The sequence below is a fragment of the Haliotis rufescens genome, unplaced genomic scaffold, assembly GCF_023055435.1.
Source record: "Haliotis rufescens isolate VD_foot unplaced genomic scaffold, xgHalRufe1.0.p SCAF_53, whole genome shotgun sequence".
In the NCBI taxonomy this organism is placed as follows: Eukaryota; Metazoa; Mollusca; class Gastropoda; order Lepetellida; family Haliotidae; genus Haliotis; species Haliotis rufescens.
Window position 1 is genome coordinate 2,547,095 of NW_025964257.1, and position 23,042 is coordinate 2,570,136.

General features: G+C 47.8%; 2 protein-coding genes across 2 annotated transcripts in view; both read left to right on the top strand.

Moving 5' to 3' along the window:
- LOC124128749 (cell adhesion molecule 3-like) overlaps nucleotides 1-23,042 on the top strand; it is a 184,717-nt gene that overhangs the window by 135,353 nt on the left and 26,322 nt on the right. The window lies entirely within an intron of this gene.
- On the top strand, nucleotides 2,903-22,980 carry LOC124111415. The gene is made up of 5 exons (XM_048385074.1): nucleotides 2,903-3,268; nucleotides 5,567-5,875; nucleotides 6,569-6,711; nucleotides 18,245-18,591; nucleotides 22,843-22,980. Exons 1-4 carry the CDS (start codon nucleotides 3,196-3,198, stop codon nucleotides 18,539-18,541), a joined length of 822 nt encoding a protein of 273 aa, XP_048241031.1. The 5' UTR covers nucleotides 2,903-3,195; the 3' UTR covers nucleotides 18,542-18,591; nucleotides 22,843-22,980.

The window sequence follows — 23,042 nt, forward strand, 5'->3', positions numbered from 1 at the left end:
GGACGCAAGAGGTAAGACACAGGAACCCAGATATTGCACACAAGGGGTGTGACATAGGTGTCCATGCATGGGGTTACAAAGGGTGAGACACAGGAGCCCATGCATTGGGACGCAAGAGGTAAGACACAGGAACCCAGATATTGCACACAAGGGGTGTGACATAGGTGTCCATGCATGGGGTTACAAAGGGTGAGACACGGGAGTCCATGCATTGGGACGCAAGAGGTAAGACACAGGAACCTAGATATTGCACACAAGGGGTGTGACATAGGTGTCCATGCATGGGGTTACAAAGGGTGAGACACGGGAGCCCATGCATTGGGACGCAAGATGTAAGACACAGGAACCCAGATATTGCACACAAGGGGTGTGACATAGGTGTCCATGCATGGGGTTACAAAGGGTGAGACACAGGAGCCCATGCATTGGCACGCAAGATGTAAGACACAGGAACCCAAATATTGCACACAAGGGGTGTGACATAGGTGTCCATGCATGGGGTTACAAAGGGTGAGACACGGGAGTCCATGCATTGGGACGCAAGAGGTAAGACACAGGAACCCAGATATTGCACACAAGGGGTGTGACATAGGTGTCCATGCATGGGGTTACAAAGGGTGAGACACGGGAGCCCATGCATTGGGACGCAAGAGGTAAGACACAGGAACCCAGATATTGCACACAAGGGGTGTGACATAGGTGTCCATGCATGGGGTTACAAAGGGTGGGACACAGGAGCCCATGCATTGGGACGCAAGATGTAAGACACAGGAACCCAGATATTGCACACAAGGGGTGTGACATAGGTGTCCATGCATGGGGTTACAAAGGGTGAGACACGGGAGTCCATGCATTGGGACGCAAGAGGTAAGAATCAGGAACCCAGATATTGCACACAAGGGGTTTGACATAGGTGTCCATGCATGGGGTTACAAAGGGTGAGACACGGGAGCCCATGCATTGGGACGCAAGAGGTAAGACACAGGAACCCAGATATTGCACACAAGGGGTGTGACATAGGTGTCCATGCATGGGGTTACAAAGGGTGAGACACGGGAGTCCATGCATTGGGACGCAAGAGGTAAGACACAGGAACCCAGATATTGCACACAAGGGGTGTGACATAGGTGTCCATGCATGGGGTTACAAAGGGTGAGACACGGGAGCCCATGCATTGGGACGCAAGATGTAAGACACAGGAACCCAGATATTGCACACAAGGGGTGTGACATAGGTGTCCATGCATGGGGTTACAAAGAGTGAGACACGGGAGCCCATGCATTGGGACGCAAGATGTAAGACACAGGAACCCAGATATTGCACACAAGGGGTGTGACATAGGTGTCCATGCATGGGGTTACAAAGGGTGAGACACAGGAGCCCATGCATTGGGACGCAAGAGGTAAGACACAGGAACCCAGATATTGCACACAAGGGGTGTGACATAGGTGTCCATGCATGGGGTTACAAAGGGTGAGACACAGGAGCCCATGCATTGGGACGCAAGAGGTAAGACACAGGAACCCAGATATTGCACACAAGGGGTGTGACATAGGTGTCCATGCATGGGGTTACAAAGGGTGAGACACGGGAGTCCATGCATTGGGACGCAAGAGGTAAGACACAGGAACCTAGATATTGCACACAAGGGGTGTGACATAGGTGTCCATGCATGGGGTTACAAAGGGTGAGACACGGGAGCCCATGCATTGGGACGCAAGAGGTAAGACACAGGAACCCAGATATTGCACACAAGGGGTGTGACATAGGTGTCCATGCATGGGGTTACAAAGGGTGAGACACAGGAGCCCATGCATTGGGACGCAAGAGGTAAGACACAGGAACCCAGATATTGCACACAAGGGGTGTGACATAGGTGTCCATGCATGGGGTTACAAAGGGTGAGACACGGGAGTCCATGCATTGGGGCGCAAGAGGTACGACACAGGAACCCAGATATTGCACACAAGGGGTGTGACATAGGTGTCCATGCATGGGGTTACAAAGGGTGAGACACGGGAGCCCATGCATTGGGACGCAAGATGTAAGACACAGGAACCCAGATATTGCACACAAGGGGTGTGACATAGGTGTCCATGCATGGGGTTACAAAGGGTGAGACACGGGAGCCCATGCATTGGGACGCAAGATGTAAGACACTGGAACCCAAATATTGCACACAAGGGGTGTGACATAGGTGTCCATGCATGGGGTTACAAAGGGTGAGACACGGGAGTCCATGCATTGGGACGCAAGAGGTAAGACACAGGAACCCAGATATTGCACACAAGGGGTGTGACATAGGTGTCCATGCATGGGGTTACAAAGGGTGAGACACAGGAGCCCATGCATTGGGACGCAAGAGGTAAGACACAGGAACCCAGATATTGCACACAAGGGGTGTGACATAGGTGTCCATGCATGGGGTTACAAAGGGTGAGACACGGGAGTCCATGCATTGGGACGCAAGATGTAAGACACAGGAACCTAGATATTGCACACAAGGGGTGTGACATAGGTGTCCATGCATGGGGTTACAAAGGGTGAGACACGGGGGCCCATGGATTGGGACAAAAAGGATGAGACATGGAGGTGAGGCGTTGTGACACAAGAGGTGAGACTCGGTAGCCCTGGTAATACGACACAAGAGGTGAGACTCGGTAGCCCCGATTCGGGGACACAAGGGTCGAGACAATTTAGCTCATGTATTAGGGAACAAAGGGTGAGACACGGGAGCCAAGACATTGCGACTGAATGGGTAAGACACGGGAGCCCATCCTTTTGGACACAAGAGGTAAGACACGATAGTTCATCCTTTGGGCCAAACTTCGCCTAGTTTGTGACCTGCGCGCTGTGCACAAGGATATAGGTGTGGTTTGTTCCTTGAATTTCCCATACGCCACGCATTGTTTTGATTGAGAGTTGTATTTGATACATGTGGGACGTATTGGATATAAGCAACACTTAGACACGAGGTGTCAGACAGGTAGTTACGTGCAGATAACATCTCTGGATCAATGTGTTCTGCATGATGTATTTGTACGTGTTTATGGCGTGCGCACTTACTTATATCTCGGTGTAATTCTGACCTACATATTGTCTCAGCTACTCGGAAGTAAAATACCCCTTGAGTACGTTCACTTCAGGTGACATCGCCGTGTGTGTGAGTGGAGGACAGTCAGTGTTGCAGCTATCATGTTTACCTGTGGATATCTCAAATACATTTCACTTCTGATTCTGGTGAATGTCGGACAGATTCCTCGTACAGGTAAGGGAACTGTTAACTTTGATCACAACTGCAGGTTCAACCGTTTGTCTATGTTATAGTGATAGTATATATACATTACATTTCATACAGCTGATAAACGATGGCGATGAGTCTGATATTTACATTTACTTCCTCGGTGAAACACGATGTGCTCCACGGCTTCGGCGCTGATAGACCAGGGATTGTAATCAGAAACCCGAATTCACAAAAAAAAGCAAAGTCACTAACATGCTAGCATAACTATCGCCGCAAAAGTAAATGTTCGTGTATACTAAACAAAAATGTAATACCACTCCGACGCTCATACAGTTTGGCCTTCACTCTATGAAGATTCTTTCTCAAATGAACTCACAAAGTGAAAGACAATTCTTAAATCTGTGTGTGTGTGTTTTGTATATGTGTGTGTGTTTTTGTGTGTGTATGTGCATATATGTGTGTATGTGTGTTTGTGTGTGTTTGTGTCTTTATGAGTGTGTGTGCTTTTCTGTGTGTGTTTGTATGTATGTGTATGTGTGTGTTTGTGTGTATATGTTGTTGTTTTTTGTGTATATGTATGTGTTGGTTTGTGTGTGTATGTCTATGCATGGGTGTATGTGAGTGTGTGTTTGTGTGTATGTGAATGTGTGTATATGTTTTGTGTATGTATATGTGTATGTGTGAGATTGTGTGTGTATGTGTGTATGTGTGCATTTTTGCGTGTTTGTGTATGTGTGTGTTGATATTTGTTTATGTATGTTTTTTTATAAATGTGTGTGTGTTTGTGTGTTTGCGTGTATTTATGTATGTGTGTGTTTGTGTGTGTATGTGCAGGTGTGTGTATTGTGTGTAATTTTGTGTTTTTGTGTGTATATGTGTTTTTGTGTGTGTGTTTGTGTATGTGTATGTGTCTGTTTTGTGTATGTGTGTCTGCGTGTATTCATGTATGTGTGTGTGTGTGTGTTTGTGTGTATGTGTGTGTGTCTGTGTGCGTATGTGCATGTATGTGTATGTGTGTGTATTTGTATATATACATGTGTGGATGTGTGTTTGTGTATGTCTGTGTATTTTTGTGAGTGTGTGCTTTTCTGCGTTTGTTTGTATGTATGTGTATATGTGTGTTTGTGTGTATATGTTTGTTTGTGTGTGTGTATGTCTATGTGTTGGTTTGTGCGTGTGTGTTTGTGTGTAAGTGCATGCGTATGTATATGTTTTGTGTATGTTTATGTGTGTATGTGTGATATTGTGTGTGTATGTATGCATGTATGTGTGTATATGTGTTTTTGCGGGTTTGTGTATCTGTGTGTTCATGTATGTTCATGTATGTGTTTGTGTGTGTGTTTGTATGTGTATATGTGTGTGTATGTGTATTTGCGTGTTTTCATGTATGTATGTATGTGTGTCTTTGTGTGTTTATGTGCAAGTGTATGTATTGTGTATAGTTTTGTGTTTTTGTGTGTATATGTGGTTTTTTTGTGTTTGTGTGTGTGTGTGTGTGGTTGTTAGTGTATGTGTGTGTTTATGTGTGTATGTTTGTGTGTATATATGTGTTTGTGACTTTTTCACAGAGATACACTGCTCCACTAAGATACAGTATTCTTACGCTCAGCCGACCAGTCCTTGTTTTATCCTCTTGATTCTGACCGTCTCCGGACAGGCGCTATGTCCACTAGACCATCGAGGCGGTCCTTGATATGGCAGGTTTACCAAGTTTGGTGTTGGTACCCTTTCATTTCCCAGCCATCTAAGGCGCTACAATTCGCTGTGCAGAGTTATGTTGTTTGAGCACCCAAGAAACCTATGATCGAGGATTAGAAACCTGGTTCGCCCCTATTTTGTTCCTAGGTTTGTCTACATTATATCAGTGCTCGCGTGTAAACGTCCGAGACTTGCATCACTTCGGGTTTTCCGCTCATATTAAGCTGACACGCCGTGAAATAATGTTCAAGGCGGTGTTAAACCAAACGTCTGTCTGTCTGTTTTTATAAAGACATTACTACACACTCGTCCCCGTAAGATATCGTTCTTATTACTCGTGTATTTCCAATGTTTCGTTATATACGTTTTGAAACAAACTCCAGCTGTAAGAAAACTGCATCTAACGGGGACTCATCTAATAATTTATATATACATTATACATGATTGTATACATTCTGTGCCACACTATCTATCTATATGACATAATCTCAAGATAATCAATTCACAATCAATGTGTCGATCAAGAGAGTGAATATTCACAAATGCTCAAATTGTTGTGAGCGAAAACGACTTGTGAACAAATACCTAGTGTAGATTCAATTTACGTGTATTGCACTGTTTCAGGGTCAGCTCCAGTTCTTGTCACCAACAGACGTGTTCCTGTGGAGGGTGTCAGTTTCCGCATCACCTGTACACTAGATGCAGCTCTCAGTGGAACTGTCTACTTCTATAAGGATACTTCTATCCAGGGCAGCTGCTCATCACCAGGCAGCTGTGGGACACCTGTCTCAGGATACTCTGTGAGTCTGGACAGTACATTCAGGATCCTGACTCTAGACATCGCATCACCAGATTCCACCAGAGACAGCGGGACATGGAGTTGTACTGTTGGTGCCACAGTGTCAAATAACATCGCGCTGTCGCAGTTTGCAGGTGGGTTACATTTGTTTTAATCACGCGGTGATCAATGGAAACAATCAAATTATGCATACATTTGGAACTAACGTGAATATAAATCTAATTGGAGATCCGACAACGCGTCATAACTTACAGGAAAGTTAAAGTTCATGTGGGGTGAACACACAAATGAAAACATTTTTGAGAACGGGAAATATTTCTAAGCTATTAAGTCCCTAATGCAACTGTTAAAAAATACACTGTTACCCTCCCCTACCCGCCATCCAAACCTTAATTTATTTTGTTTTTATCAAGTCGGGGATATCACACAAATCACTTACAAGACAGCAACTTTACTGACGTAAAGTAAAAATGAACAGAAAAAAATTCTCCCACATCAAATTGGCACACGACATGAAATAACTGGGTTACTTGTCATAACGGTGTTATACTCCACTCAGTCCCGCGCTCAGTTCTACGAGTCCTTGTCAATAGAACAGATGTACAAAACCTTACACATATTGCCATTGTTATGACATATATGTCGTCTTGAATGTTTATATTTAATAATATCAGTTTGAAAGTTCTAGTCAGATGGTGAAGTACTCAGATCGGCCACATAGTGTAGTCCTGTGTTGATACCTAATCTTGATTGGCTGGACTGTGTGAACTTTCAAGACGTGTACATGTCTCCATCAGAATCCTCATTGTATCATTCCTTCTTACAAGCTGTCCTGGACTGGAGCTCTGTGACATTCTCTCCACAACTGACTTCTCTCCCGTCCTCCGTGACCCCACAGAACACCATCTCCATCACACTGACCATCCCGTGTGCTGCCCCTGCCGCCGTCATCACATGGAGATACCAACAGGTGCGGCAATCTATGTTCATCTTGATGGCTTCACTCATCTTGTATGATTGGTTTCATTGACATAGTGTAATACCATGTATATGGTCCTTTCCTCTTTAGCTCACCGTGACATCGTTCATGCCTGTTTCTGCTTTGGGCCCGTCCGCCCAAAATAAACTTTCTTTTCCTCATCTACTTACCAACACTACTTACCTTCTTATCAACATCATTTTCACACAACATGTTTTACATATATCTAGCCACAACGAATTAAACCACTGAATCATTAAAAAAAAATATTTGACCCTCAACGCAGCTCGGTTGATGTAAACAAGTAGTTTTCATGCTAAGCTCTTATCCTGCTAAGAACCGCGATAGCTTGAGATCTGTAATGACCTCCTCCTCAACTCTCCTCCTCTCCAACTAACCTCTAACCCCCCCTCTCCTCACCTCTTATCCATCCTCCATACCCCTCAACCCCTCCCTCTCGCCTATCATCACCTCCTCCTCACCTCTCATCACCTCCTCCTCACGTCTCGTCCCCTCCTCCTCACATTTCCTCCTCTCCTATCATCACCTCCTCCTCACCTCTCCCCTCCCCTCACCTCTAACCCCTCCTCACCTCTCATCTCCTCCTCCCTTTTCCTCCTTCCTCATCACCTCCTCTTCACCTCTCACTGCTCCTCTTCACCTCTCATTCCATCCTCCTCACCTCACACTACCTCCTGCTTACCTCTCACCTCTTTTCTCTCCTCCTCACCTCTCATCACCTCCTCCTCACCTCACATCTCCCCCAGACTTCTCATCACCTCCCCCTCACCTCTCGTCCCGTCCTCCTCACCTCATACCCAATCCTCCTCATCCCTTATCCTCAATACTCATCTCTTATCTCTCACCGCCTCCTCCACACATTTCACTCACTTCTCCTCACCTCTCACCAACTCCTCCTCACCTCTCACCCCTCCTCCTCACCTCTCACCCAGTCCTCCTCACCTCTCATCTCCTCCTCCCTTCTCGCCCTTCCTCATCACCTCTTCCTCACCTCTCACCGCTCCTCTTCACCTCTTATTCCATCCTCCTCAACTCACACTTCCTCTTGCTCACCTCTCACCTTTTTTCTCTCCTCCTCACCTCTCCTCACCTCCTCCTCACCTCACCTCTCCCCCAGACTTCTCATCACCAACCCTCACCTCTCATCCCATCCTCCTTACCTCATACCCAATCCTCCTCATCCCTTATCCTCACTTCTCATCTCTTATCTCTCACCGCCTCCTCCACACGTTTCACTCACTTCTCCTCACCTCTCACCAACTCCTTCTCACCTCTCATCCACCCATCTTCACCTCTTATCCCATCCTCCTCTCCTCTAATCACCTCCTCCGTACCTCTCATCCCCGATCCACACCTCTCATCCCCATTCTCCTCTCCTCTAATCACCTCCTCACCTCTCATCCCCCATCCACACCTCTTATCCCATCCTCCTCACCTCTCATCCCCTCCTCCTAACCTCTAATCACCTCCTCCTCACCTCTCATCCCCCATCCACACCTCTAATCCACTCCTCTTCACCTCTCATCCCCTCCTCCTCACCTCTCATCCCATCCTCTTCACCTCTCATCCCCTCCTCCTAACCTCTAATCACCTCTTCTTCACCTCCCATCCCTCATCCAAACCTCTCATCCCATCCTCCTCACCTCTCATTCCCTGCTCCTTCAATCATACCCACTCCTCCTCACCTCACACCTCTCTTGTCTCCTCCTCACCTTTCATCATCTCCTCCTCACCTCCATTCCCCTCCTCCTCACATCACGCCTCCTCCTGCTCACTTCTTACTTCTCATCAACTCCTCCTCACCTCTCATCTCCTCCTCCCTTTTCGCCCTTCCTCATCACCTCCTCCTCACCTCTCACCGCTCCTCTTCACCTAACATTCCATCCTCCTCACCTCCAATCATGAGATCGGTCATGACCTCCTCCTCAAATTTCCTCCTCGCCAACTTACCTCTTACTCCCCTTCCTCACCTCTTATCCCTCCCCCTCACCTCTCAACACCTCATCCTCACGTCCCGTTCCCTCCTCCTTACATTTCCTCCTCTCCTATCATCACCTCCTCCTCACCTCTCCCCTCACCTCTAACCCCTTCTCAATTTTCTCTCCTCCTCAACACCTCTCACCTCTCACCCCCTCCTAGCTCCTTCCCCCTCGCCGACTTTCACCCCCTCCTCCTCACCTCTCATCCCCTATACACACCTCTCATTCCATCCTCCTCACCTCTCATCCCATCCTCCTCGCATCATAACCACTCCTCCTCACCTCTCACCCTCTCCTCTTCACATCACACCTCTCTTCTCTCCTCCTCATCTTTCCTCCACCCCTCTTCAACTCTGATCCCCTCCTCCTCTCCTCTTATCACCTCCTCCGTACCTCTCATCCCCGATCCACACCTCATCCCCTCCTCCTCTCCTCTAATCACCTCACCACCTCTCATCCCCCATCCACACCTCTCATCCACTCCTCTTCACCTCTCACCCCCTCCTCCTAACCTCTCATCCCATCCATTTCAAATCTCATCCCCTCCTCCTATCCTCTAATCACCTCTTCTTCACCTCCCATCCCTCATCCACACCTCTCATCCCATCCTCCTCACCTCTCATTCCATGCTCCTTGAATCATACCCACTCCTCACCTCACACCTCTCTTGTCTCCTGCTCACCTTTTATCATCTCCTCCTCACCTCCAATCCCCTCCTCCTCACATCACGCCTCCTCCTACTTACCTCTTACTTCTCATCAACTCCTCCTCACCTCTCATCTCCTCCTCCCTTCTCGCCCTTCCTCATCACCTCCTCCTCACCTCTCACCGCTCCTCTTCACCTCTCATTCCATCCTCCTCACCTCCAATCATGAGATCTGTCATGACCTCCTCCTCAAATTTCCTCCTCGCCAACTTACCTCTTACTCCCCCTCCTCACCTCTTATCCCTCCCCCTAACCTCTCAACCCCCCCCCCCCCCCCCCCCTCACCTCTCAACACCTCATCCTCACGTCCCGTCCCCTCCTCCTCACATTTCCTCCTCTCCTAGCATCACCTCCTCCTCACCTCTTCCCTCACCTCTAACCCCTTCTCACTTTTCTCTCCTCCTCAACACCTCTCACCTCTCAGCACCTCATAGCTCCTTCCCCCTCGTCGACTCTCACCCCCTCCTCCTCACCTCTCATCCCATCCTCCTCGCATCATACCCACTCCTCCTCACCTCTCACCCTCTCCTCTTCACATCACACCTCTCTTCTCTCCTCCTCATCTTTCCTCCACCCCTCCTCACCTCTCATCCACCCCTCTTCACCTCTGATCCCCTCCTCCGTACATCTCATCCCCGATCCACACCTCTCATCCCCTCCTCATCTCCTCTAATCACCTCCTTACCTCTCATCCCCCATCCACACCTCTCATCCACTCCTCTTCACCTCTCATCCTTTCCTCCTAAACTCTCATCCCATCCTCCTCACCTCTCATCCCTTCCTCCTAACCTGCTCACCTCTCCACACCTCTCACCCACTCCTCTTCACCTCTCATCCCCTCCTCCTAACCTCTCATTCCATCCTCTTCACCTCTCATCCCCTCCTCCTAACCTCTAATCACCTCTTCTTCACCTTCCATCCCTCATCCACACCTCTCATCCCATCCTCCTCACCTTTCATTCCATGCTCCTTGAATCATACCCACTCCTCCTCACCTCACACCTCTCTTGTCTCCTCCTCACCTTTCATCATCTCCTATCATCACCTCCTCCTCACCTCTCCTCTCACCTCTAACCCCTTCTCACTTTTCTCTCCTCCTCAACACCTCTCACCTCTCATCCCCTCCTAGCTCCTTCCCCCTCGTCGACTCTCACTCACTCACCCTCTCCTCTTCACATCCCACCTCTCTTCTCTCCTCCTCATCTTTCCTCCACCCCTCTTCATCTCTTATCCACCCCTCTTCACCTCTTATCCCCTCCTCCTCTCCTCTAATCACCGCCTCCGTACCTCTCATACCCGATGCACACCTCTCATTCCCTCCTCCTCTCCTCTTATCACCTCCTCACCTCTCATACCCCATCCACACCTCTCATCCACTCCTCTTCACCTCTCACCCCTCCTCCTAACCTCTCATCCCATCCTCCTCGCGTCTCATCCCCTCCTCCTAACCTTTAATCACCTCCTCCTCACCTCTCACCCCCCATCCACACCTCTCACCCATTCCTCTTCACCTCTCACCCCCTTCTCCTAACCTCTCATCCCATCCTCTTCACCTCTCATCCCCTCCTCCTAACCTCTAATCACCTCTTCTTCACCTCCCATCCCTCATCCACACCTCTCATCCCATCCTCCTCACCTCTCATTCCATGCTCCTTTAATCAAACCCACTCCTCCTCACCTCACACCTCTCCTGTCTCCTCCTCACCTTTCATCATCTCCTCCTCACCTCCAGTCCCCTCCTCCTCACATCAGGCCTCCTCCTCACCTCTTACTTCTCATCAACTCCTCCTCACCTCTCATCTCCTCCTCCCTTCTCGCCCTTCCTCATCACCTCCTCCTCACCTCTCACCTCTCCTCTTCACCTAACATTCCATCCTCCTCACCCCCCTTCATGAGATCGGTCATGACCTCCTCCTCAAATTTCCTCCTCGCAAACTTACCTCTTACTCCCCCTCCTCACCTCTTATCCCTCCCCCTTACCCCTCGACCCCCATCCCCCTCTCCTCTCAACACCTCATCCTCACGTCCCGTCCCCTCCTCCTCACATTTCCTCCTCTCCTAGCATCACCTCCTCCTCACCTCTCCCCTCACATCTAACCCCTTCTCACTTTTCTCTCCTCCTCAACACCTCTCACCTCTCACCCCCTCCTAGCTCCTTCCCCCTCGTAGACTCTCACCCCCTCCTCCTCACCTCTCATCCCATCCTCCTCGCATCATACTCACTCCTCCTCACCTCTCACCCTCTCCTCTTCACATCACACCTCTCTTCTCTCCTCCTCATCTTTCCTCCACCCCTCCTCACCTCTTATCCACCCCTCTTCACCTCTTATCCCCTCCTCCTCTCCTCTAATCACCTCCTCCGTACCTCTCATCCCCGATCCACACCTCCTCTAATCACCTCACCACCTCTCATCCCCCATCCACACCTCTCATCCACTCCTCTTCACCTCTCATCCTTTCCAACTAACCTCTCATCCCATCCTCCTCACCTCACATCCCCTCCTCCTAACCTGCTCACCTCTCCACACCTCTCATCCACTCCTCTTCACCTCCCATCCCCTCCTCCTAACCTCTCATCCCATCCTCCTCATGATCACCTCTCATTCCATGCTCCTTGAATCATACCCACTCCTCCTCACCTCACACCTCTCTTGTCTCCTCCTCACCTTTCATCATCTCCTATCATCACCTCCTCCTCACCTCTCCTCTCACCTCTAACCCCTTCTCAATTTTCTCTCCTCCTCAACACCTCTCACCTCTCACCCCCTCCTAGCTCCTTCCCCCTCGTCGACTCTCACCCCCTCCTTCTCACCTCTCATCCCCCATACACACCTCTCATTCCATCCTCCTCACCTCTCATCCCATCCTCCTCGCATCATACCCAATCCTTCTCACCTCTCACCCTCTCCTCTTCACATCATACCTCTCTTCTCTCCTCCTCATCTTTCCTCACCTCCTCCTCACCTATCATCACCCCCTCCTCACCTCTCATCCCCTCCTCCTGTTGACCTCTCATCTCTCCCCTTCACCTCTCATCCCCTCCTCATTCTCATTTCTTCCCCTTCACATCTCACATCTCCTCTTCACCTCTCATCCCCTCCTCATTCTCATTACTTCCTCCTCACATCTCATGATCCCCCTCCTTCTCACCTCTCATCCCCCATACACACGTCTCTTTCCACCCTCCTCACCTCTCATCCCATCCTCCTCGCATCATACCCAATCCTTCTCACCTCTCACCCTCTCCTCTTTACATCATACCTCTCTTCTCTCCTCCTCATCTTTCCTCACCTCCTCCTCACCTATCATCACCCCCTCCTCACCTCTCATCCCCTCCTCCTGTTGACCTCTCACCTCTCCCCTTCACCTCTCATCCCCTCCTCATTCTCATTTCTTCCCCTTCACATCTCACATCTCCTCTTCACCTCTCATCCCCTCCTCATTCTCATTACTTCCTCCTCACATCTCACATCTCCTCTTCACCTATCACCAACTCCTCCTCCTCTCTCCTCCTTCCCTCCTCACCTCTACTCACCTACTCACGTCTCATTCCCTCCCATCTTCTCCTCATCTCTCATTTCCTCCTACTCACCTCTCATTTCTTCCTACTCACCTCTTATCCCTCCTCCTCACCTCACATTCCCTCCTACTCACCTCTCATCTTCTCCTCATCTCTCATTCCCTCCTCCTCACCTCTCATTTCCTCCTACTCACCTCTCATTCCCTCCGACTCACCTCTCATTTCCTCCTACTCACCTCTTATCCCTCCTCCTCACCTCTCATTCCCTCCTCCTCACCTCTCATTTCCCCCTACTCCCCTTTATCCCTCCTGCTCACCTCTCATTCCCTCCTACTCACCTCTCATCCCTCCTCCTCACCTCTCATTCCCTCGTCCACATCTATCATCACCTCCTACTCACCTCTTATCCCTCCTCCTCATCTCTTATCTCTCCTCCTCACCTCTCATTCCTTCATCCTCACCTCTCATTCCCTCGTCCTCACCTCACATTTCCTCCTACTCACCTCTCATCCCCTCCTCATTCTCATTTCTTCCCCTTCACATCTCACATCTCCTCTTCACCTCTCATCCCCTCCTCATTCTCATTACTTCCTCCTCACATCTCATTCCTTCATCCTCACCTCTCATTCCCTCGTCCACATCTATCATCACCTCCTACTCACCTCTTATCCCTCCTCCTCATCTCTTATCTCTGCTCCTCACCTCTCATTCCTTCATCCTCACCTCTCATTCCCTCGTCCTCACCTCACATTTCCTCCTACTCACCTCTCATCCCCTCCTCATTCTCATTTCTTCCCTTTCACCTCCTCCTCACCTCTCATTCCCTCCAACTCAACTCTCATCTTCTCCTCCTCACCTCTCATTCCCTCCTCCTCACCTCTCATCTTCTCCTCATCTCTCATTACCCTCCTCCTCACCTCTTATTTTCTCTTACTCACCTCTTATCCCTCCTCCTCACCCCTTATCCTTCCTCCTGACCTCTCATTCTCTCCTCCACATCTATCATCACCTCCTACTTACCTCTCATTCCCTGCTCCTCACTTCTCATTCCCTCCTCCTCACCTCTCATTACCTCCTAATCACCTCTCATCCCTCCTCCTCACCTCTCATTCGCTCCTCCTCACCTCTCATTTCCTGCTACTCACCTCTCATCTTTTCCTCACCTGTCATTTCCTCCTCCTCACCTCTCATTTTCTCCTACTCACCTCTCATCCCTCCTCCTCTCCTCTCATTCGCTCCTCCTCACCTCTCATTTCCTGCTACTCACCTCTCATCTTCTCCTCACCTGTCATTTCCTCCTCCTCACCTCTCATTTCCTCGTCCTCACCTCTCATTCCCTCCTCCTCACCTCTCATGCCCTCCTCCTCACCTCTCATTTCCTCCTACTCACCTTTCATTCCCTCCTCCTCACCTCTCATTTCCTCCTTCTCACTTCTCATTTCCTCCTACTCACCTTTCATTCCCTCCTCCTCACCTCTCATTTCCTCCTTCTCACTTCTCATTTCCTCCTACTCACCTCTCATTTCCTCCTACTCACCTCTCATTTCCTCCTACTCACCTCTTATCCCCCCTCCCCCAACTCTCATTCCCTCCTCCACATCTATCATCACCTCCTACTCACCTCTTATCCCTCCTCCTCACCTCTTATCCCTCCTCCTCACCTCATCCCTTCTCCTCACCTCTCATTCCTTCCTCCTCACCTCTCATCTTTTCCTCATCTCTCATTCCCTCCTCCTCACTTCTCATTTCCTCCCACTCACTTCTTATCCCTCCTCCTCACCTCTTATCCCTTCTCCTCACCTCTCATTCCCTCCTCCACATCTATCATCACCTCCTACTCACCTCTAATTTCCTCCTACTCACCTATTATCCCTCCTCCTCACCTCTCATTCCCTCTTCCACATCTATCATCACCTCCTACTCACCTCTCATCCCTCCTACTCACCTCTTATCCCTCCTCCTCACCTCTTATCCCTCCTCCTCACCTCTCATTCCCTCTTCCACATCTATCATCACCTCCTACTCACCTCTCACCCCTCCTACTCACCTCTCATCCCTCCTACTCACCTCTTATCCCTCCTCCTCACCTCTTATCCCTCCTCCTCACCTCTCATTCCCTCTTCCACATCTATCATCACCTCCTACTCACCTCTCATCCCTCCTACTCACCTCTTATCCCTCCTCCTCACCTCTTATCCCTCCTCCTCACCTCTCATTCCCTCTTCCACATCTATCATCACCTCCTACTCACCTCTCATCCCTCCTACTCACCTCTTATCCCTCCTCCTCACTTCTTATCCCTCCTCCTCACCTCTCATTCCCTCCTCCACATCTATCATCACCTCCTACTCACCTCTTATCCCTTCTCTTCACATCTCATTCCCTCCTCCTCACCTCTCATCTTCTCATCCTCACCTCTCATTCCCTCCTCCACATCTATCATCACCTGCTACTCACCTCTTATCCCTCCTCCTCACCTCTTATCCCTCCTCCTCACCTCTCATTCCCTCCTCCACATATATCATCACCTCCTCCTCACCTCTTATCCCTTCTCCTCACATCTCATTCCCTCCTCCTCACCTCTTATCCCTCCTACTCACCTCTCATTCCCTCCTCCTCACCTCTCATTCCCTCCTCCTCACCTCTCATTTCCTCCTACTCACCTCTCATTCCCTCCTCCTCACCTCTCATTCCCTCCTCCACATCTATCATCACCTCCTACTAACCGCTTATCCCTTCTCCTCACATCTCAATTCCTCCTACTCACCTCTCATCTTCTCCTCCTCATCTCTACATTTCCTCCTACTCACCTCTCATTCCCTCCTCCTCACCTCTAATTCCCTCCTCCACATCTATCATCACCTCCTACTCACCTCTTATCCCTCATCCTCACCTCTCATCTCCTCATCTCTCATTTCCTCCTACTCACCTCTCATTCCCTCCTCCTCACCTCTCATCTCCTCATCTCTCATTTCCTCCTACTCACCTCTTATCCCTCCTCCTCACCTCTTATCCCTCCCCCTCACCTCTCATTCCCTCCTCCACATCTATCATCACCTCCTACTCACCTCTCATTTCCTCCTACTCACCTCTTATCCCTCCTCCTCACCTCTTATCCCTCCCCCTCACCTCTCATTCCCTCCTCAACATCTATCATCACCTCCTACTCACCTCACATTTCCTCCTATTCACCTCTTATCCCTCCTCCTCACCTCTTATGCCTCCTCCTCACCTCTCATTCCCTCCTCCACATCTATCATCACCTCCTACTCACCTCTTATCCCTCCTACTCACCTCTTATCCCTCCTCCTCACCTCTCATTCCCTCCACATCTATCATCACCTCCTACTCACCCCTTATCCCTTCTCCTCACATCCCATTCCCTCCTCCTCACCTCTTATCCCTCCTACTCACCTCTCATTCCCTCCTCCTCACCTCTCATTCCCTCCTCCTCACCTCTCATTTCCTCCTACTCACCTCTCATTCCCTCCTCCTCACCTCTCATTCCCTCCTCCACATCTATCATCACCTCCTACTCACCTCTCATCCCTTCTCCTCACATCTCAATTCCTCCTACTCACCTCTCATCTTCTCCTCCTCATCTCTACATTTCCTCCTACTCACCTCTCATTCCCTCCTCCTCACCTCTTATACCTCATCCTCACCTCTCATTCCCTCCTACTCACCTCTCATCTTCTCCTCATCTCTCATTCCCTCCTCCTCACCTCTCATTTCCTCCTACTCGCCTCTTATCCCTCCTCCTCACCTCTTATCCCTCCCCCTCACCTCTCATTCCCTCCTCCACATCTATCATCACCTCCTACTCACCTCTCATTTCCTCCTACTCATCTCTTATCCCTCCTCCTCACCTCTTATTCCTCCTCCTCACCTCTCATTCCCTCCTCAACATCTATCATCACCTCCTACTCACCTCTCATTTCCTCCTACTCACCTCTTATCCCTCCTCCTCACCTCTTATGCCTCCTCCTCACCTCTCATTCCCTCCTCCACATCTATCATCACCTCCTACTCACCTCTTATCCCTCCTACTCACCTCTTATCTCTCCTCCTCACCTCTTATCCCTCCTCCTCACCTCTCATTCCCTCCTTCCCATCTATCATCAACTTCTACTCACCTCTCATTCCCTCTTCCTCACCTCTCATTTCCTCCTACTCACGTCTCATCTTCTCCTCACCTCTCATTCCCTCCTCCTCACCTCTCATTTCCTCCTACTCACCTCTCATTCCCTCCTCCTCACCTTTCATCCACTCCTCCACATCTATCATCACCTCCTACTCACCTCTTATCCCTCCTCCTCACCTCTCATTCCCTCCTACTCACCTCTTATCTTCTCCTCCTCACCTCTCATTCCCTCCTCCTTACCTTTCATCTTCTCCTCATCTCTCATTCCCTCCTCCTCACCTCTCATTTCCTCTTACTCACCTCTCATCCCTCCTCCTCACCTCTCATTCCCTCCTCCACATCTATTATCACCTCCTACTCACCTCTTATCCCTCCTCCTCACCTCTCATTCCCTCCTCCTCACCTCTCATCTTCTCCTCATCTCTCATTCCCTCCTACTCACCTCTCATTTCCTCCTCCTCACCTCTTATCCCTCCTCCTCACCTCTTATCCCTCCTCCTCACCTCTCATTCCATCCTCCACATCTATCATCACCTCCTACTCACCTCTTATACCTCATCCTCACCTCGCATCCCTCCCTCACCTCGCATCCCTCCCTCACCTCGCATTCCCTCCTCCACATCTATCATCACCTCCTACTCACCTCTTATCCCTCCTCACCTCTCATTTCCTCCTACTCACCTCTCATCCCTCCTCCTCACCACTCATTCCCTCCTCCTCACCCACTCTTTCTCCCTTCTCAGCCACTCATCCTCACCTCTGATCACCTCCTCATCACCTCGCATCCCCTCCTCATCACCTCTCATCTCTACTCGTCACCTCTCATCCCTCGTTTCCTCTCACCCACTGCTCAACACTTATCTCCTCACCATTCATCCTGTTCTCTTCACCTCTCATCTCTCACCCCTCTTCCACAACTTTCACCTCTCCTCGTCATCTACAATCACCTTCTCCTCTCCTTTTTTCACCTCCTCATCACCGCTCATCCCCTACTCATCACCTGTCGCCCTCCTTACCTCTCACCCAATGCTCCCCACCTCTCATCACGACATCTCCTCATCTATCATGTCCATCAGGCAGGGTCCAGACAACCAACACTCTGTCTCTACCAGGAAACACAGCCAGTCTCTCTAACTACTGTTTTGTGTTTACAGGGTGTGAGTGGCGTCCCTCCCAGCAGTACATCTTCCTCCCAGGGATCATGTCCATCAGGCCAGGTCCAGACAACCAACACTCTGTCTCTACCAGGAAACACAGCCAGTCTCTCTAACTACTGTTTTGTGTTTACAGGGTGTGAGTGGCGTCCCTCCCAGCAGTACATCTTCCTCCCAGGGATCATGTCCATCAGGCCAGGTCCAGACAACCAACACTCTGTCTCTACCAGGAAACACAACCAGTCTCTACAACAGACAGGTGTCTCTCACTGTCAGTGTGGAACACGACTCCTTTGACCCACCCACATACACAAAGTCTGTCACTTCAAACACCATACAGTTCCCTGGTGAGTAGCGCATGTGTTAAGTGTGTATCTACACTACTACATACCTTCATAGGGTTGAAAAGTATTTTATTAAATAGTAACTGATACGATCACGTTATCTTTGGGTAATATTTTGGACTTAATGTTAAGGCAAAGACATTTTAATATTTTTGTGATCATCCTGAATGTTTTAATATACCCGTCCAGTTAGTAGATATAATAGTGCATTAGATTCATAATACAGTGAACGGCGACATACAAGCAATGGTCTTGACGTAACTGCAAACAAGAAATTGGGGTGTCCTCATTTCCCCCTAGCACATTGCTGAGTTATGCTATTCATGCAGGAAAAGGTTTAAATGTTCACAATTTGCTTGAATGATTGTGAAATCACATGTTTCAAAAAGCAGTAGGATGTCAATTTAATATTTAACGATCGATTAACCTCGGTAGAAATTTCCCATGGGGCCCAATCCCCAAGACATGTTAGTGTTTTTCAGGCATCGTTTAGATGTAAATAGATGATAGTAAGAACACAAATGATTGAATTTCTTTAACACCACAATCACTGTCACCAATTTGTCATCAGTTAAACCTATTTTCAAACTAAGCATATCTTTGTTCTGTTTTATTTTAATCTCAGATGGAGCTTAAAATAGAGCGTTTTTGACTCGATATGTGTCATTCCTGCTATAAGATACGTATGGAATCCTGGAAGGGACAAAGTTCGCGCTGACGCCCTTACAAAAACGAGCAAAACGTGTCAGCATTAACCAAAGCCATTTTTGCCATTTGTTGCGTTGTCGCGTTGCTGCGTTAAAATGTGTTTTATTTTACGAAAGGGCGACAGCGACAACACGACATTTGCCAAGGTCTAAATATGTGGTATTGTCGCCCGATCTAAAATATGTGGAAAAGAAGCTAAAATGCGCGATAGCGCGACAGTGCGACAGTGAGACAATGCGACCTATTCATAATGACGCATTGTCGGCTGTCTCCCTTTTCGATTAATGGTGTGTAAAGTAAACTGCGCTTGTGGAGAAATGGTTATTCTTCTTTACAAAACTCCAGCGGTCTTTTGTTAGCTCCGATAGTTCTAAAACCGAAGTACCAATGGCAATGTGAGTTACTTGTTTCAAACTTAATAAAATCTTTCATGGTTACTTTAGAAATTATATATTATATCGTTATTTCCGGTGTCGTTGTATTAAAATAAACCAAACGTGGTTTCACAGCAAGAGACAAATTTCATTTAATTAAATTCCGGTCTCCAGCAACTCCAGCATCAAATCGATGAATGGACACGACTGGCCTTGTGTTTGTTTAGACGGCACAATTCGTTGTGCAGAGTTAGGTCTCATATATCTGGTTCTACCAGACAACTATGATCGTGGGTTCGAATCCATCATCATACACATGAGCCAAACTCGCTCACTCGCTCAAATAGATGAATTCGCTGTGCAGAGTGGCGTACCGTAGGCGTGTCCGGAACGTATGATATTAAACTATGAGTTTATTTCCTTCAGACACCCTTTACCCTCGGCGTTTAATCGCAAAGATTATAAAGAGGGAGAATGACGTGCATAAAATATACCCAGCCTTTAATCGAGTCCCGGCGTTTAATGGAAGAAACAATACCCACTCACTCATGATATCCCTTTTGATGAAACGACTCTCGGAGAGCTTGGTAAATTAAGAACGTATTTCACAATAATGTTTTTGTGATGTGTATATTTGAATTCTTTATAGCTACTACATCAAACTTCAGACAACCGACGACCCTTTAACTCACGGAGCGACGTATTTATGCTAATTTGTAGTTGCTGTGACTGAGTTCGATCCCTGGGCGCATTCATCTCTATGTCAGAGATCATGTTTTACTAAAATTTTGAAATAACCAGTAACTAATAAAAGCGTGACAATGCGACAACGTGACATTTTGATGATATGTCGCGTTGTCGCATTGTCGCGTTTTGTTAAAATATTGAAAAATGCAGTAATGAATATAAGCCCGACAATGAGACACGGCGATACAGAAACATTTTGATGAAATGTCGCCTTGTTGTATTATCACGTTGTCGTGCTCTTACAAAGCGAATCAAGTGTTCGCATTTGCTCTTAGTGTCGAATTAATTATTTGATTTGATTGGCTTAATGTGAATAATATATCTGTATATACCAGGCCCATTTGAACACTTGCATTTTAACATGATCTGTGTATGTGTGTGTATATCTACATTGAGTATTTATATGATGACTGGAGGAAAGGGGACTATACCCTGTATTGGTACGTCAGGTGCCTGTTTAATAGTATTGCCTCAAGAAGCATGTTTACATTGTATTTTGATCTGGTTGTTGACCCTAGAGGCACTTTGTGTACCCGGTGATCCAACTCTAGAGGGCCACGGGAGGACATGTACATTGTGCTTCATTAGGAATGTGCATAAAGAATTATATGTGCGGTGTCATCACAGTAGTGTTGGGCTGTTAAGTTGCCTTGCTCTTGCACCAGGTTTGTTGTACCAGAGTTGACATCTCCCTCCACATCATTATTCTGTTAACCTCCCGTGTGCAAAATGATCATGGCTACTGATCCCCACTGACCTCGCATCAAGACACCTAGACCGGTAGTCTGGTTTAAGACTTGCACAACGAAGGCGGATCCTCGCTGTCTCGTCCTTCACAGTTTCAGAATTATTGCCGAATAGGATGCTGTTGTTAACCTTCTGGGCAAAATGAAGAAGCTAAATGACGCGTTCCATGGCAGCCATTATAACATGGGGTCGGTTCAGCCTGGGTATCTCTGTTGGTACTAGAGTAAAGAAATGGAGCCATACTACACATAAAGTTTACATATTTCATATATTTATATCAGTATCACCTATATGTTTCTCTTTTATGACTATATCTGTCTTGATCGCTCAGCACACATTACGATTGAAGACTTGTCACAAACAAGATTGCATTAAAGGCTTTAGTAATGTCAAATTCATCCCAGCCCATATCATTACAGACCCAACCCCAAATCCGTCACGTTGCCTTACGTTTACTTTACGCCCCTTAGGACGCCTCCGGACACGTATATCTGTTAATATGGGCTCATCTGAAAACATAACACGATACCATCGCCCGGTGTCTGGATTGAATGTGTCTATTTGTTATAGTAGTACAACATGTTTATTCCGAGCATGTAGATTATATTTCTAATCGTCTTGTAAGTAACTTAAAGTCCGGTGCTCTGGGTGTTTGTGCTCGACCTCTTAAAGACTGGTTTCTGTTTATTGACCCTGGACTTGTATAGTTGACCTAGGGCGCCCTATTCTGTAACATTTTGTGTTCCAAAGTCTGAACGTCACCGACTTAGACACGGTGACCATATTAGCTACATCTTGTCGAGTTCGTCAAGTTTGAAGCATGCAAATATCCATCAGGCGTTAATCACGTTGTAGTCAATACTATCGTGCTCAACACTTGGAACAGAATCACGAAATATTTCGGTGATTAATTAGTAATTAGTAATTAGTAATTAGTGATAGGTGCATATCATATGATGTACATTGGCCTGTGGCTTGCATACATACACTGACGAAAGACTTCTACAGTACTTGTTGCTGACACATTGTGCAAAATGACCAGTTGTGCTGACACACTTACATATTAAAAATAACAAAGGCCAAGTGCAATTCAGTTTCATTGATAGGATTAAGAGCCAGTTCACATTCAGCCAATCAAAACAAATAATTCATTTGATACCGAAGAGCACATGCGAACACTTACTTCGTTTTGACATCAACATGTCGTGATGTCGCAGTGTTGCGTAGTCGCGCTTATATTAATTACTGCATTTTAAAATAATTAAACAAAGTGCGACAACACAACAATGTGACCAAACGACATTTCAACACCGACAATACAAATCTGTAAAACAACTTCAAAAGTATTTGTTTTAAAGTAACCCACATTTCCATTGGTAATTCGGGTTAAGAACCATTGGAGCGAGCAAAAGACCACTGGGGTTTTGAAAAGAAATACAACCATTTATGTGATTGTGTAGATTTGTTCACTTGCTCCCCATGCGCACCAGTAATCAAACAGGGAGAGAACGCGACAATGCGACAGCATGATAATGTCCCTCTAGGATTCCATAAACACGTGCAAAATGTAAGACAGTAGTATAAATCATAAACCATAAATCACAGCTGAAACATATTATAGTAGCACAATAGATACCACCACAAAGACACAGAGATCAAGTAAAACATGCTATTACAGTTCCGGTAACCTCTGTGACACTGACAAACATCAGCTCTGATAATGAGAAGATAAGACAAGCAGCGGGTCAATCCCTGACCTTGACCTGTGTGACTTCAGCCAGCTTCCCTACATCTTCTGTGACCTGGGTGACCTTGCCATCAGGAACCCCTCCTACAGTCAGCACAGAGACGACATCTGGTGTCCTGGTGAAGACAACA